General features: G+C 50.6%; 2 protein-coding genes across 5 annotated transcripts; one reads left to right on the plus strand and one right to left on the minus strand.

Moving 5' to 3' along the window:
- Nucleotides 1–844: 844 nt before the first annotated feature.
- Entr1 (endosome associated trafficking regulator 1) lies at nt 845–8,027 on the minus strand. 3 transcript variants are annotated; one of them, XM_057755781.1, is made up of 10 exons: nt 7,847–8,027; nt 7,614–7,763; nt 7,227–7,295; nt 6,400–6,515; nt 5,764–6,174; nt 4,913–4,986; nt 4,408–4,519; nt 3,995–4,057; nt 3,553–3,692; nt 845–1,819 (listed from the first exon to the last, which is right to left on the minus strand). In XM_057755781.1, exons 1-10 carry the CDS (start codon nt 7,914–7,916, stop codon nt 1,723–1,725), a joined length of 1,302 nt encoding a protein of 433 aa, XP_057611764.1. In that variant the 5' UTR covers nt 7,917–8,027; the 3' UTR covers nt 845–1,722. The 3 variants fall into 3 exon arrangements, with proteins under 3 accessions (XP_057611764.1, XP_057611765.1, XP_057611766.1); XM_057755782.1 differs by lacking the exon at nt 7,614–7,763 and having other exon boundaries at nt 7,847–8,025; XM_057755783.1 differs by lacking the exons at nt 7,227–7,295; nt 7,614–7,763 and having other exon boundaries at nt 7,847–8,025.
- Pmpca (peptidase, mitochondrial processing subunit alpha) lies at nt 7,975–15,923 on the plus strand. 2 transcript variants are annotated; one of them, XM_057755779.1, is made up of 13 exons: nt 7,975–8,130; nt 8,817–9,019; nt 9,397–9,476; nt 9,651–9,733; nt 10,124–10,218; nt 10,797–10,897; nt 11,190–11,453; nt 11,715–11,807; nt 11,885–12,003; nt 12,101–12,191; nt 12,347–12,409; nt 13,652–13,796; nt 14,871–15,923. In XM_057755779.1, the coding sequence occupies exons 1-13, from the start codon at nt 8,063–8,065 to the stop codon at nt 15,038–15,040; spliced, it is 1,575 nt and encodes a 524-aa protein (XP_057611762.1). In that variant the 5' UTR covers nt 7,975–8,062; the 3' UTR covers nt 15,041–15,923. The 2 variants fall into 2 exon arrangements, with proteins under 2 accessions (XP_057611762.1, XP_057611763.1); XM_057755780.1 differs by lacking the exons at nt 7,975–8,130; nt 8,817–9,019 and having other exon boundaries at nt 9,421–9,476; nt 10,126–10,218.
- Nucleotides 15,924–15,940: the final 17 nt, after the last annotated feature.

A 15,940-nucleotide genomic window follows, 5' to 3' on the forward strand; every position in this document is an offset into this window, starting at 1 on the left:
CCAGCAAATCTACAGGGCTGGATAGAGGAGTTGGGGGTCTTCCTCGTGTCAAATAATGCCTGTGAGTGGCAAGGGCACGAGATGGTCAGCACTTAGGAGGCAAATCTCTGTGAGTTCAAGTCCAGCCTGGTCTACGCAACAAATTCCCGGACTATATAGATCCTGTCTCAACTAAAAAAAGTCTGGCCCAGAGTTGGGATTGGTCAGGGTGAGTCTGGGGCTCTGAAGCAGTCCTGCAGGTGCCTGTTATTTAATCTTGCCTGTACAAGGACCTGTTGGTGTGGGGCAAGTCTGTTATAAACTGTCAGGCAAATATTGTACTTGCAACTTTAGAGCCGTTTGCCTTTGCTCCACGGACACTTGGCGCATAAACCAAGGGAAGCGCACAAAGAGCTGTGCAGCCCCATCTCACAGTGGTGGGGGCATGCTGAAGTAATGCTCTAGATGGCAACTCTGCAGGCAAAGGGGGCAAAGGGAGCACTAGCCCAGTCTCCCTATGTGTTCCTCCACTTCGGGTCTGCTCTGAGTCACTGACAACAGTGGGGGTTCTTTGTAGCTGAGTTAAAGGGCCCAGTAGTTTCAAGATATCTGAAGATCTGATGTTAGGCTTCCATTCACCCAGCCTCAAAATTGCAACAAGGATGTGGCTCACCCATCATACTGACAATGTAGTGATTTTTGCTATGTGCCCTGACTCCAAGGGTCAAGAGCCTGGGGATCTTGACAGTGGGCAGGCAAACAAAAACGTCCTCTAAAGATGCAGACATTGAGGTTAAAAGAGCAGGGTAGCTCTCAAGCATGAATCCCTGACAAAGCCAGAATGACAAGACAGTACAAATGAGCTTCAGGATTTATTTAGGACAAGAAAGCTGTCGATCTCAACAAGAGGGGAAAAGAAAATTTTAAAAAAATCTATAGGAAAATGGTCCCCAAGCCCCCACCCCTCAGTACAGCACAGGGTGCCGATCATGCCTTGCTTGTCCTTGAACAATCAGAGAGCCCCGAGACCTGGTGCTGACTCCCCAGGATGTGTGTGGGTTCTTTAAGTTTCAGTCTGAACTGCATTATGCAAAAGGCTCATTGACACATAACATGAATCAGAACTGACAGCCCCAGATGGCTTTCTAAGGGCGAAGGCTCACCGGCGGTGAGTTTATGAAGATTTGCAATGTGGAGTATCTGTGACCTTGGTTGGTCCTATGGTCCTGATGGGAGGGCAGTATCAATTGGTGCTGCCTTACTGAGGTTGACTGCAGGAGCCACCCTGTGGAGGTCACAACGTCGACCATCAGCTAGTGAGGTACTAAGTGACAGAAAAAGGGCATGAGTCCCTGTATAGGCTGCTCACTTCCACATGGGCTCACTTAGTGTTCGGCTTAACAAAGTTGAGCCCAAGTTTATCCTACAGGTAAATTCAAGAGGATAGTGGAAGAGGCTTCTTATGAAAGTGCTGATTTCAGCTTTAGTGGTTTCTAAAAACTGCTGGATTTTATAAAAATGCCTTCCAGTAAATCTGTGAGTCTATCGACAGTGGGACTTTCCCCAAAGGACTGCAGGTAAACCATCAGTGCAACTGCTGGAGAGGAGCCCACACTGCAGGGGGCCAGCAACACTGCTTAGGCCAGGAAATGCTTTGCGGAAGACTGCATAGTTAGGGGCACGTTTGGAAGACGTGGTGGCACAGGTGCAGAGGTGGTGCGAGCTGGTGGCAGCTAGTGGTTCTCAAGAGTCTGCCTCATCTTTAACTTCAGTAATTCTGTCGATGGACTTAAGGATTTCAGCAACAAGGTTCAGTGTCTCTGCTCCAGACACCAGCTGCCTGAAACAGACGGATACCAGGGCCATTATTCCAGCTGTGCATAAGCAGCCAGCAACAGATAGAAAGGCAAGGGTCCCAGCCCAGAGAGAAAGTTCCTCCACTCAACCAAGGTTTGGCACACTGGACTTTGTATGCTTGTCCTCAGGCCTACATGCTTGTGCACTGGCCAGCGACCCTGGGTCTAGCAGCAAAGCTCAGGGAAGACGACAGGTACAGATGGCAGGCTGGAGGCCAGACAGTTCAGTAGAAACTGATTCTGAGTTTTGGTCTTTGTCTAGGCCAAGGTGGTGATGCAGTGCTCTCAATGACGTGGACAGCATCACTGGGAGCTACATTCCTAGTCATGAGGGGAACCACAAGCAGGACTGCTCTGCTCTCGTGTGAAGGACGTCAGATAATGAAATACATTTCGACAGGCTTGGCAGGCTGCAGCCTCACCAACAACTGACCGGTGCACAGTATGTTCACTGTGGCAGTCTTCTGGACAAGGGGGAAGTTACATCATCCCCTTTATTCAGAGCTGCAGGCTCTGTAGGGAAAAGAGCTGGATTCAAGCTGTGGTATCATCTACCCACATCTTCCAGGTGAGGAGGTTCTCTGGGACAGATTAGAAATAAAAATTGGGGGCTGGAGAGACGGCTCAGTGGTTAGGAGCACTGGCTGCTCTTCAGAGGATCAATGTTCAATTCCTAATACCGACATGACAGTAACTCCAGTTTCAGGGACACCTTTACAGAGACATGCATGCAGGCAAAACACAAATGTACATGAAATAAAAATAAATTTTGGCCGGGTGGTGGTGGCATACACCTTTAATCCAGCACTTGGTAGGCAGAGGCAGGCGAATCTCTGTGAGTTCAAGACCAGCCTGGTCTACAAAGCAAGTCCAGGACAGGCTCCAAAGCTACACAGGGAAAACCCTATCTTGAAAGACCAAAACAAACAAACAAATAATTTTTAAATGAAATTTAAAAAAAAATCCTGCCTGGCAGGTGGTGGCCCATGCCTTTAATCTTAGCACTTGGGAGGCAGAGACAGGAGAATCTGAGTTCGAGGGTCAGCCTAGTCTTCAGAGTTCCAGGCCAGTCAGGGCTACACAGAGAAACTCTGGTTCGAAAAAGCAAAACAAAACAAAACAAAATCCTAAACCAGGCATGATAATGTACACCTTTAATCCTATAACTTGAAAGATAGAAGCAGGCCGGGCGGTGGTGGCGCACGCCTTTAATCCCAGCACTTGGGAGGCAGAGGCAGGCGGATCTCTGTGAGTTCGAGACCAGCCTGGTCTACAAGAGCTAGTTCCAGGACAGGCTCCAAAGCTACAGAGAAACCCTGTCTCGAAAAACCAAAAAAAAAAAAAAAAAAAAAAGAAAGATAGAAGCAGGGGATCTCTGTGAATCTGAGGCCAGCCCGGTCTATACATAGTTCCAGAGCAGACAGGGCTATATAGTGAGACTTTGTCTCAAAAAACAAGCCAGGCATGGTGGTGCACGCCTTTAATCCTGTCCTAGCACGCCAGGGTAGAGGCAGGCGGATCTCTGTGAGTTCAAAGCCAGCCTCATCTACATAGTTCCAGAACAGTCAGAGCTACGTGGTTGAGACCCTGTCTCAAAAAGAAGAAAATAACCGTGCTTGACTGCGTATAGTGTGAGCTAGAAGGCTAGCCAGATCACTCAGCACATTTCCTTTCCTGGTTTAGTCAGACTGTGGAGCCAGGCTATCCAGGGACTCACTTTATGGATGCATGTGCACTGTTCATGACAACGTGGAGGTTCTGCAAGGCCACATCGGTGTTCTGCTTCACCACTGCCAAGCTGGAACCCTGGCCTGACCGCAGGGCTTCATTCTCTCGCTTGAAGTTGGAGAGCTGTGTCTACAAAGAGGGTGAGGAATTAGTGTCACAAGCAACCCAGTGGCAAACTGCATCACACCCAAGAGGCACAGACTTGCACATGGTGCTGAGCCTGGCCCTGATCTACTCACAACCGGTGCTTCTTGCCCTGTAGCCCATGCTGGTCATAAACGTTTGACTATTCTTTTGCCTCAGCCTCCTGAATGCTGGGATTATAAGCAAACAGCACCATGCCTGGGGCACATTTTGTTTCTTCCCTGAACTCACATCTCTGGGAGTTTACAAAGGAAGGAGCAAACAGTTAAATCCTTCTTTTCACTTACCTGGAGCAAACTTACTTCCTGTTTCAGCTTCAAGACATGATTTTCTGCTTTTACAGCTCGTTTCTGTGGACCCCCAAAATAAACACAACACACATCACTAAGGCTGTATCAGTATAGGACACTTAGAGCAACAGACAGCAGTGAGCTAGAACCTCCCTTCCTGGCCACTCTGCCCATGGATACCCATCCCTTAGGACCTGGGCTCTACCTCGGCTCACCAACAGCATTGGGGGCCACCTACTCAAAGACACAGCCTGTTTATAGTATCAGGGAATGCTGGCCTACCACAGAACACATACTCAGCATGGTGAGAGACTCAGGGTCCAGCTGTGGACTCTGGCAACAGCAGCAAGTGCCGTTTCAGCAGCTTCTTGTCCCCTGCCCACTACCCCAGAGTAGAGCCCCCTCCGTACGGTCATCAGTTCGAGGTTCTGTTCGACTTGCTGGACCACTGACTCCAGGTCATGGAAGTCACTCTCCTCCTTGATCATCTTCGCTTCCAACTTTCGTTCAAGCGTCCTCACCCTCAGTAAAGGAAACACTGAATTGAGTTCTCCAGGCCACTGTCAAGGATGCTTCCAATAGCACTTTAGACTGATTAACTGGAGAAACCCACTAGCCCCATGGACGGAGCAGCTGCCTCAGGCAGCCACAAGGCGGTAAGGACCTCCAGCCACTGCTGTTTCATACTCCCAGTGGAAGGCACAAATACCATTTCCTCAAGCTCTGCCAACCAAGGCAAAGTTCAGCTGACTTGTGTCTGGTGTTTAAAAAGACTAAAAAACAGAACATGAGACGTGTGTTTGCTGCTTTAAGGGATACGGAAGACAAGCGGCTGGGCACCTCATCCCTTGGAACCAAGTTCTGTGAATGATAGAGGAGGTTTGTAAAGTGATGCCTAACTACAAGTTTACATACATGTCTGTTTGAGTTTCAGAGAAGCTCTGAACCTCACTTAGCTTTCTTCTGAGCTTAGAATTTTCATCTTTCAGCTGTAGAGAGAAAAAAAATCCTCATTAGACACCCTACTACTGTGGAGCATACTTCTGTTCTAGAACATTTTCTTTGGGCAGTCTGCAGGTGGAACCCAGAGCCTTAAGCATTCGAGGCAGGGCTGAGTGTGGAGACACATCTCACTTCTCATGAAGTATCTTTTTGAGGCAGCATCTCCCGTAAACAGGTTGCGCTCTGCTCTAATATGTTCCCACATGACCCAGGATGGCCGTGAACTCTTGTTCCTTCTGCCCTCACCTTCCAAGTGCTGGGAGGACAGCTGTACACTACCACACCCAGCTCCAGAACTTAAATACCCTAGGTCAATGGAACCACCTTCCGGCCCTTAGATGACCGTGGCAACAGACTTGAATGTCTCCAGGTGATGAATTTAAAACCTTCCTTTATGTAGGACACTCAGCAGGATGTCCCCAGGCCAACATTTCCATTCCTTTATTCTAGCTCATGCTTGCCCGACTCCACTCACCACAGTACTTCTCAGTCTGCTACACTAACAGCACAGTCAGAGCCAACTAAGGAGAGAGTGCTCCACGGAGAACTCCCATTTTCTCTCTTAGTTTTCAGGACCCAGGACCTCTCAAGTGTTGGAAAAAAAATGCCACTACTGAACTATATCTCTAGGCCCCTCTCTAGGAGAAATTCTACAGCAAGATACTACATGACCATTAAACCCAGGCTGCCCAAGAAGCGGTGGACTGCGGCTCTTTTCTAGAATACTGCCCAGCTATGTCTGGTGCCGCCCAGCCCTCACTCACCGCTTCATAGCTTATCTGCAGCGTCCGCAGGTGTCTGTCTCCCAGGGTCTCTCCGAGAGCTGTAAAGTCTGCATTAGGACTCCCAGCTGGAGATATTGGAGAGATCCTTGAGTCGGTGTCACTCAGTGTCCATGGGGGCAAAGAGTCAGGACCTGCCAGCTCTGATGCGTTGGAAAAAAAGGACAGGTAGGTGCCACAGGGTGAGGAATTCTCTGTGGCCCTAGAGGAATGAGTCTGCTCCACAGCGGACGGCAAGTAGGTGCCATTCCATCCATCTTCTTCCTCATCCTCCTCCAGGTTGCTGGCTCTCGTTGGGTCTTGAAAAAACGGCTGCTGATATTCCAGGCCATACCCCACGGGCTGGGAGGCAGGGGAGGTGTGGTCTAGTCCCAGGGGGTGCCTCGAGGCTTCCTAAAAACAGTGGAGACAAACACTGCGACCCGATGCTCGGCCTTCTTTCTGCTCAGCTTGCACAAAGAAGGCCTAGTTCATCTACCAAAGGGGCCAAGCAGCTGCTCCCCCCAGCTTCTCCGTCAGCTGTCCTGCTTTGCTCCCCACACTCAAACGTTTGTCTCCAAAGCTGTGCGTTAGAAGAGATGCTGTCTAAGGCAGCCACCGACAGCTTCCCAGATGTACCTTTGGGTAAACTCGACTGTTGGTTGTGTCTTCTTTTGACAAGCTGAGGTTCTTGGTTTTCAGAAACTCTTTAAAGGAAAACGGATTGGCTTCTTCAAGTTCTTCAAGTTTGTCACCTGAAATAATGGACACCACAATGACTGTTAAAGGATCCAACCACATCTTATGTTACCATCGTATTTCAACTGGGATTCAAAGAATGCTACAGAACAAAAAAGAGGCCCAAAGCGAGTGGAGAACTTGGGTCTCCCCCAGATATCCCTTGTTACCTTAAAAAAAAAAATGCTGTGCCAAAGATCAAATCCAGGGTCCCACACACATTCAGGCAACTGGTCTAACACTGAAGCTGCCCAGTGAATCTTCCAGTTGGTTAAGGCTGACTTGACTCCACACACTCAGTTTGGGCTAAAGGGTACTCCTGTAGGAGCCGTGCTCCCGCGATGCCACAGTGCCCAGAACTGCTCCATATCATCCCTTCTTCTGACCTTTTCTCCGGATCACCTAGTTGACCAGCCTCTACCTCCTTCCACACCTACCACACTCCAGTTACTTATGCGGGTCTATCTCTTCCAGGTGCCAGCCCCTGTAAAGTGGGCTCCTGTGACTTGTGTCCCTTTGATGATCCTCTCCACCTCCCAGGCACCTCTTGACATCTTATGTTATTTTGCCCTCACACCTAGTCTCCAATCCTTCGGTTTCTATCTTCACTGCTCTTCTGGGCTCCAGGCACACCCACTAAACCCTGTCATTCTGACTGTTCACGGCCAGAGCACTGCCTGGCATCGTGTCTGAGGAAGAGGACAAGAAGAATCACTGAACTACTCTACCTCCAAAGCGCGTCTCATGGGCTCCCGTCGGACTTTGTTTAGTACATTTCCCCTTTCCATAGCCAAAATCTGCAAAGAGACATTGTCAGCTCACCGTAATCACAGCAAGCCTTATGACTGCAGCATTTGTCCAGGGAGGTGAAGACCGCAGACCGCCTGATTCCCACTGACTTGTCTGGGAATAGGAGGACGTCTCCTAAAGCTGGGCGCAGTACACTACACACTCCTGCGCGCTCACTAGGTCCAGCCCCTGGCCTCTCCCAGTCCGGTGGGCTGAAGTGGTCTCCGAACTCCACCGGACACTGACCTTCCTGCCTTGGGGCGGGCTGTGGGGAGGGCTCCCCGCGCTGCCCGGCTCCGCACTGCGGTCGGCGCCCCGACTCTCACCTGTGTCTCCTACCGGAGCCAGCACCGGGCTGGGCACATAGCACATAAACGTCGGCCGAAAGCCGAAGAGGTGGGGGTGCAGGTCCCCGCCATGGGGGCGCTCACAGTTTAGCTGGGGGAGACAAGACCGGCGCTCATAGAACGCAGGAGCTGTAAGCGACAACGAGAGCGGCTTCACCGCGGGCCGCCTCCGCCCGCGCCCCCCGGCCCGGACCCAGTCGCGCGCCGCTCACCGTCAGGAACCACGAGGCTCCGCGTCCTCGATAGTGGGGGCGCGCCCGGCCGCCGCGCGTAGCCCGACATCGCCGCGCCCTAACCCGGCCGCGACCCCATGGCCCACCGCGCCGCTGCCAGCTTATGCCCGACCCGGCACGGCCGGCCGGAAGCCAGCGCCGAACGCCGCTGGGCGGGGCAGGAAGCGGAAGTGACCGCAGAAGCGCGGCGGCGCGATGGCGACGGCTGTATGGGCGGCTGCGCGGCTGCTTCGGGGTTCTGCGGCTCGGTGCGCGCGGCCCAGGTAAGCCGAGGCGTGACCCGGCACGAAGAAGTGGGAACTCGGGGAGTCAGGCACCCTAGAGAACTGAAAAGGAGTATGGGCCCTGGAGCAGAGCTCTGAGCGTTGGGCCTGAAGAATGAGCCCGGGACTGGAAGCTGTTTGGAGGGGTTGGTAGTCTGCCGGCTGTGGTCTTCCAGACCCCAAGACAGAGCTCCGAAGGGCAGGGCTCGCCCTGGGCCTTATATGCGGCAAATGGTTTCTCACACAGCCTGCTGTCCAGAATGGGCAATGAAGACTCAAAGATCTGGGGCTGGAGAGGCTGCTCAGCCGCTAATCACTGATTGCTTCCTCCGGGTTTGGTTCCCGGCACCCACATGGTGGCTAACAGCATTCATATAGCCACTTCAGGGGACCCAGCGCTCTCTTCTGACCTCCTTGGATACCAGGCATGCACGTGATGCACATACATACGTGCAGGCAAACACTCAAACACATGAAATAAGAATAATTATTTTTCTGTTAAAAAGGATCCAAAGGCTTGAACCAGCGTACCTGAGATCCTATGGCAGAACCTGTATCTCTATCGCTTTACACATTCTGTTGAGGCCCATGGAATAAATTCCACTGAAGACTTCGCATGCACACACATGTGGTGCACATGAGTGGTCACCATTAGTGCATGTAACTGGCTGCTTGCTCTGTTGTAGGTTTGGACCTCCTGCACACAGACAGTTCAGCAGTGGCGCCCCATACCCCAACATCCCCCTCTCTTCTCCCTTACCTGGAGTGCCCAAGCCTGTCTTTGCTACAGTTGATGGACAGGAAAAGTTTGAAACCAAAATTACCACGCTGGACAATGGGCTTCGTGTGGCATCTCAAAATAAGTTTGGACAATTCTGTACCGTAGGAAGTAAGTTCTGTTGGCCTGTTCAAGGTGGGCTCTCGGTTTGACAGCTGCAATTAGCATGTCCATCATGGACTACTCACAGGGGAATCTTGTTAATCTTGAAAACTTATCCAAGATGTGAATGATGGCATGTTTGGAGGTGGTGTGTAGGGTATTCCTCTCCCCCCATTTTACTTTTCTGTAATTTTAGAAGTTTCTATCATGTATAGATATACATTAACGTGTGTGTGTGTAAGACCATCACCTAGGATAGCAGATGTGTTCATTGCCTCCATGTAGTAATGACTGGTCAAGTTACAACCATGGTTTTGAAAGCTTTCTGTTGGTTAAATATGTTTTGACTATGTGACATAACCTTTCAATTTTCTTCTTATTACCAGTTCTTATTAATTCAGGATCACGATATGAAGCAAAGTATCTTAGTGGAATTGCCCATTTTTTGGAAAAATTGGCATTTTCGGTCAGTTTCTAATTGTAATTTTTATGACTTTTAATTTTTTCTCTATTTAGAACTTGTATTAGTTAATGGTTCTATTGATGCTAAATTGTTTTGTGTGTTTGAAAGCAAAAGTAAACTTTCCTTAGTATTTCTTGGGTTTTGGATTGCTTACTTAAGCTTTTCTTATTTTTATAGTCTACTGCTCGATTTGACAGCAAAGATGAAATTCTGCTTACCCTGGAAAAACATGGTGGTATCTGTGACTGCCAGACCTCAAGGTATTGTGCGTCCACGTGGAGCTGTCCTCTTCATCCTTGGCCATACTCTGGGAGCCCCTTGAATCAGAGAGGCTGCAGAGATTAGCTGGCCTGATGGAGTGCGGGGGACAGAGAGCATAGCGTGCTTGTTTCTTCCTTCCCTGCCATCCTGGGAACTTGTCCAGGCCTTGACCTGTGAGGGATGCTAAACTAGGACAAGCAGGCCCCTGACAGCTGTCTGAAGGTAGTCTAGCTCTACCAGGTAGTTATTTAGCTGGAGAGACTTCGTCTATGGAGAGAGGGGAGTCAACTCGATCTGGTTCGTTGTATCTTTGGAAAGCCTCACTGTGGGCATCGGTGGCTCCTCTGATCTAAACCTAGCACCTTCCATTGTGGCTTATTTCCTTCCAGAGACACCACCATGTATGCTGTGTCTGCAGACAGCAAAGGCTTGGACACTGTGGTGGGCCTGTTGGCTGACGTGGTTCTGCACCCCTGCCTGACAGGTGTGGCTTTGTGACTGGGTGGTTAGAGGGGGCATCTCTCTAAAAATACTAAAGGGTTTGCTGAAATTCTGTTTCGGAATGCCTTTCATCCTGTGTGTAAACACCTAATGTCATCCATGCCTACACAAGTTTCCCTGGCATGGTCTCCATTGTTCCCTGGCCTTGCAAATGGTTGCAAGATTCCTGCTAGGATCCCAGAGGGAACAGCTGCTGGTCCGTAGCAGCTACCCTTTGCTAAGTTTCACAGCAGCCTGGCCTCATGTCATGGAGCCTGACTCAGCTGGTGTCTGTCTCCTAAGTGTCATCACATCCACCTTGTGTCACCCCAGCTGTGTGTTTTGGAACAGACAGCAGGTGAGGCAGCTGAGCTTGGAGCAAGTCCAAGGGACTGCAGAACAGAACAAGAGACCGGGGTCTCTACTATTCATCTGCACGCTCCTAAACGCTCCCTTTAAACACAGGTGCTCTGAGGCTTCCCCTAAAAGCTGATTATAGCACCTACCAGGCTCAGCTGCTCTGGCTTAGTGCCGCCTTCTGCCTTGTTGGTTCAGACCAAACCTTTGTTTGGATTATTGCAGATGAAGAAATTGAGATGACGAGGATGGCTGTCCAGTTTGAACTTGAGGACCTGAACATGAGACCTGACCCAGAGCCACTGCTCACCGAGATGATTCATGAAGTAAAATAGGAGTCCGCATGTGCCTCTCCCTGCTGTTGGCCTTGCAGGTGGCGAGGCTTACAGAACAGGCTTAGCTCCTTAGTATTCTGAGACAGTTGCTATACTGTTCAGGTTTAGTGAGTCCTAAGATAGACATGTGCTACCTCTCAAAAAACAGGGCAAACCATAGATAATGCCCAGCTTTTTTTTTTTTTATCACAGATGGGGCAGTAGACCATGTTGGGGAGTCCTGCCTCAGGCGACCTGAAGTTTTCTTTCTCACTTTTGTTTATTCTCCTTTTCCCTACTGCAGGCTGCTTTTAGGGAGAACACAGTGGGCCTGCACCGGTTTTGCCCTGCAGAAAACATAGCGAAGATTGATCGAGAAGTGCTGCATTCCTACCTGAAGACCTATTACACCCCCGACCGCATGGTGCTTGCTGGAGTGGGAGTGGAGCATGAGCACCTGGTAGAATGTGCCAGAAAGTACCTCCTGGGAGTTCAGCCTGCCTGGGGAGCTCCTGGAACTGTGGATGTTGACAGATCAGTGGCACAGTACACTGGGGGGATTGTCAAGGTAACTCAACAGGAAGGCGGGCAGGGCTCGTGCCATGTATTCTCCGGATATGTGCTTTGATGGGTGTGTGTGTGTGTGTGTGTGTGTGTGTGTGTGTGTGTGTGTGTGTGTGTGTGATTCCCCTTAGTGTACTGTCTAGCACTGACAGTATGAGGACATCCCTTGTTCAAGGCCAGAGTTGACAGGGCTGAGGTCACCTGGTGTCTATTTGCTTAGTGGAAGGTTTGCTGGTCTTGCTGACACGTGTCTGCTTGGTTACAGGTGGAGAGAGACATGTCCAATGTCAGCCTTGGTCCAACCCCAATTCCTGAGCTCACACACATCATGGTGGGACTAGAGAGCTGTTCCTTCTTGGTGAGTCCAGGTATAATCCAGGTGCATCAGTAGGGCCATGCCACTGTGACTCACGGCTGTGACTCTCCATTCCACAGGAGGAGGACTTCATCCCCTTTGCTGTGCTGAATATGATGATGGGAGGAGGGGGTTCCTTCTCTGCTGGAGGGCCTGGCAAAGGCATGTTCTCCAGGCTCTACCTCAACGTGCTCAATCGGTAGGTACCGCTGGGCTACTGCTGCTCATGCACGGTCTGTGCTGACACCTTGCAGCCATCCTGCCGCCGTCACCCGGACACAATATATCCCCCACAGGCACCACTGGATGTACAATGCAACCTCCTACCACCACAGCTATGAAGACACAGGCCTCCTGTGCATTCATGCCAGCGCAGACCCAAGACAGGTAAAGGCAGCACCCGTGCCTGTGCAGCTCTCAGCCCTCTGCTCTCGCCCCACTGCAGTCTACACTCCAGAGCAGTAGCGCAGCTCTAGGTGTGGCAGCAGGAGTAAGTCAGCAGGCCCTGCTCCAGCTCACCCTTGTCTCATGCTCCTTTACAGGTTCGAGAAATGGTGGAAATCATCACAAAGGAGTTTATCCTGATGGGCAGAACAGTGGATTTGGTGAGGCCTGGAGCATCCCTTGCGCTGGGATCCACTTAACTCCCATACCTGCAGGAGCCACAGGCTGGCCATTCTACTGTGGAGTCAGCCTCCTGAGCTCTATCCTAAGAACACTCTGCCCCTCTCAGTGGTTCTTATAGTCTGGCCATGAATTAATGCAGCAGTATACAAGATGAGCAATAACGTGGGGCCTTTTCTAGACCTTTCTTTGGCTCCATTTTATGTTGGAACCCAAGGTTTTTCTTTTGAGACAGGGTTTCTCTGTGTAGTCCTGGCTGTTCTGGAACTTGCTCTGTAGACCAGGCTGGCCTCGAACTTAGAAATCCACTTGCCTCTGTCTCCAGAGTGCTGGGTTTAAAGATGTGGGCAGCCATGCCTGGCTTTGGTTTTTGGTATCTTGATATTTGGAGTTTAGCACACTTGCGGGTGTTACGGGTTTGCAGAGCACTGGTGCAGTAGATTGCTGGAGCATGTACTTTGCCTTCCCTTTCTGCATGATGCACGTTTTCTTCAGTGATCACATGCCATATACTGTCTTCTTAAGGAAAAAAGGCAGCATTATTGAAAAATTAAAATGTCTTTAAAAATCAAAAGCATGGCACGGTGAGGTAAAGCAAATACATACCTGCGACCCCAGCTCTCAGGAAGTGGAGGCAGGGGGTCATGAGCTCAAGGCCAGCCTAAGCTAATATATAAAACAAATCAAAGTCCGGGGGTATGGCTCCGTGGTAGAGAGCTTGCTAGGTGTGCTCAAGGTCCAAGGTTCCACCCCCGAGGCGAGGGCAGACATAATCAGCTCGGTCTGTCCCCTTGTGATCCTGATTCTTTGACGCCACATTTGAAGTACACCCTTGGCCAGAGGTTCGGCTGTTGATTCTACTGCCTCCTCAGTAGCTCTAAGGGCTAGTGGCCTGGGTCCTGTGCTCCGGATTCCGAGCAGCCAGAGTCTGTTTCCTCGATATCCTCTGGTTTCCTGTGTAGCTGAGTGTGGCTTCCCCATTGCATGCTGCTTTCCTGTGGTTCCAGAGACTGGGCATGTGTCTGTCTCGGATGTGCTGAAGGCCTTCCCAGGACAGTTCCTCCAATACTCAGGAGGTGTACCAGACTGGAAACCAGACTGGGAACAGCATCTCCACTCTGCCCGTCTTTGGGTACATAGAACCATTTTACTGGGACATGTTAAGGTCAAGCCCTTTGCCAGCATGAACCAGCTGTAGGTGACTGGTGGTGTCTGGCCCTCAGGTGGAGCTAGAGCGGGCCAAGACGCAGCTGATGTCCATGCTCATGATGAACCTGGAGTCCAGGCCTGTGATCTTCGAGGATGTGGGGAGACAGGTGTTGGCTACACATTCAAGAAAGTTGCCCCATGAACTATGCACGCTTATTCGTGAGTATACACAAAAGCCTGGGTTGGGCTATTTAAGACTGCCCTGGAGCAGATAGACAGATGGGTTCACTGTCTGCTACAGCACAAGCTCTGCCTTCCCCAGCAATGTGGCAGGAAAGACCTGGGTAGAACTCAGATTCTGTTCTGAGCTCCATCCTGGACCAGCTAGGCTCTTCAGCCCTGGGAACTAGGTGGTGCTTGTGGTGGAGCAGTGTCCTGGGCAGTGTGTCTCATGTCTGCAGTCTTCTGGAATTGGGTGTGAAGCTTGGTACAGAACTGTAGGTAGGGGCACCTGTCCCGAAGACACCTCAAACAATCTGCCTGGGCTTGGAGTCCTCATGGTGTGGGACAGGTGCCTGTCCTGCCCTCATGAGGGGCCTCATCTTCTCTTAAAAAGTGAGCTGACCTGGTTATGGTTCTAGAGGATGGATTGCTGGGACCCCTTTGAAGGCCAGACTGTGTGTGCATGTCTGCTGACGACGTAGCACTTGAGGATGTGGTCTGGAAAATAAAGTGGACTTAGGACAACCCATTCTGTCTAAATATGAGACTCCTCTTGGGGTGGCTATGCCCTCCCTTGTTGGATTGTTTTTTAAGTCTTACAGACTCACATCTCAGATTGACCTCAAACTCTGGGTCATTCAGCTTGGCCTGAGCATGCCTTACCCTGCCTGGCCACCTTTGTGTGTTTGAAGTAGTGTTTCTTCTGCTGCACAGAGGATTTGAGACAGGGTCTTAATGAAGCCCAGGCTGATGCCAGTCCTGACCCTCTTGCCTCTCCCTTCTGTGTGCTGGGATGACAGGTGCACAGCACTCAGCTAGAAAATAGTTTTAAGCCACTGTAGTTCCCCACCTAAAGGAAATTTATTCTGACTTTGCTCTGACTCACTCCTGGTCGGTCCAGCTGTAGCTGAGTTTCTGGATCCCTCGGCAGTGCCCACTTCCACCCCCAGTTGTGGAGATGGTGTAGGTCAGGGCTCCTCGGCCTGCCTTTGTGAGTGGAATGCACACATAGCCCGGGATAAAGATGGAGACTCTGCTCTTTTCTTCACTGCCTCTTGCTCTCTGTTTTAGGCAATGTGAAGCCAGAAGATATCAAGAGAGTTGCTTCCAAGATGCTCCGTGGGAAGCCTGCTGTGGCTGCCCTGGGTGATTTGACTGACCTACCCACCTATGAGCACATCCAGGCAGCGCTGTCCAGCAGAGATGGGCGCCTGCCCAGGACATACCGACTCTTCCGGTAGAGTCCCTGTGGGGCCCTTGAGGGCAGGCTGCGGAGTGCTTCTGTGCATGTCATTGTTGGTGTGGACGCTGTGTAAGGACGGCTGGCTCTGTGAGCACTGCCAACAGTGAGACTTGGAAGCCTGAATGAAAGTTACTGTTGCCACTGCGCCTGTGTCTCTAGCACAAGTGGCTTCTCCGTCATCTAACAAGTGTTCTTTACTAAGGAGTGTCCGTCTGGCCACTAGAGATTCTAAAAACAGGAAGGTTGGGGAGTAGGGCACAGGCTTGAGGTCGGATCAGAGATAAAACATTGCAACCTAAAGCGTACAGGGTCTCCCATGAATTAGGATCACGGGTGCTGCCATACTCACTCTTCTTCCTTTAATTAGGACCTCACAGCAGAGTCCTGACTGGCCTGGACCTCAGTATGTAGACACCAAGCTGGCCTCCATTATACTGGGATTCCAAATAGGAGTCACCATGCCAGTTGAGCCTCTCAGTTATTTACAAAGCCCCATTTCTAGTTTCCCACGTCATCCGCACTGGCTTCAATGTTTAACTGACATTCCCTGGGTAAACTAATGGCTGTCTAAATGTAAATGGTCATCACTGCACTTTGCCCCCATCCCAAGACTTGATGTTGTTCATCTCGGGTCAAACCTGGGATGTTCAGGATTACTTCAGTCCTTTTAAAGGGCCAGAGAATGTCCACAAAAAAGCACCAAAGGCAGTGGTGGTGCACACCTTTAATCCTAGCAGGAGGCAGAGAGATCTCTGTGAGTTAGAGTCAACCTGGTCTACAGAGTGAGTTCCAGGACACTCAAGTGTACCCAGAGAAGCTTTGCCTTGAATGCTGCCCGCCCCCTCCCCCCCAAAAAAAGAAAAAAAAAAGCACCAAACCTTATTCAAATCAGCAGTAG

Source organism: Chionomys nivalis, chromosome 22 (genome assembly GCF_950005125.1).
Source record: "Chionomys nivalis chromosome 22, mChiNiv1.1, whole genome shotgun sequence".
Classification (NCBI taxonomy): domain Eukaryota; kingdom Metazoa; phylum Chordata; class Mammalia; order Rodentia; family Cricetidae; genus Chionomys; species Chionomys nivalis.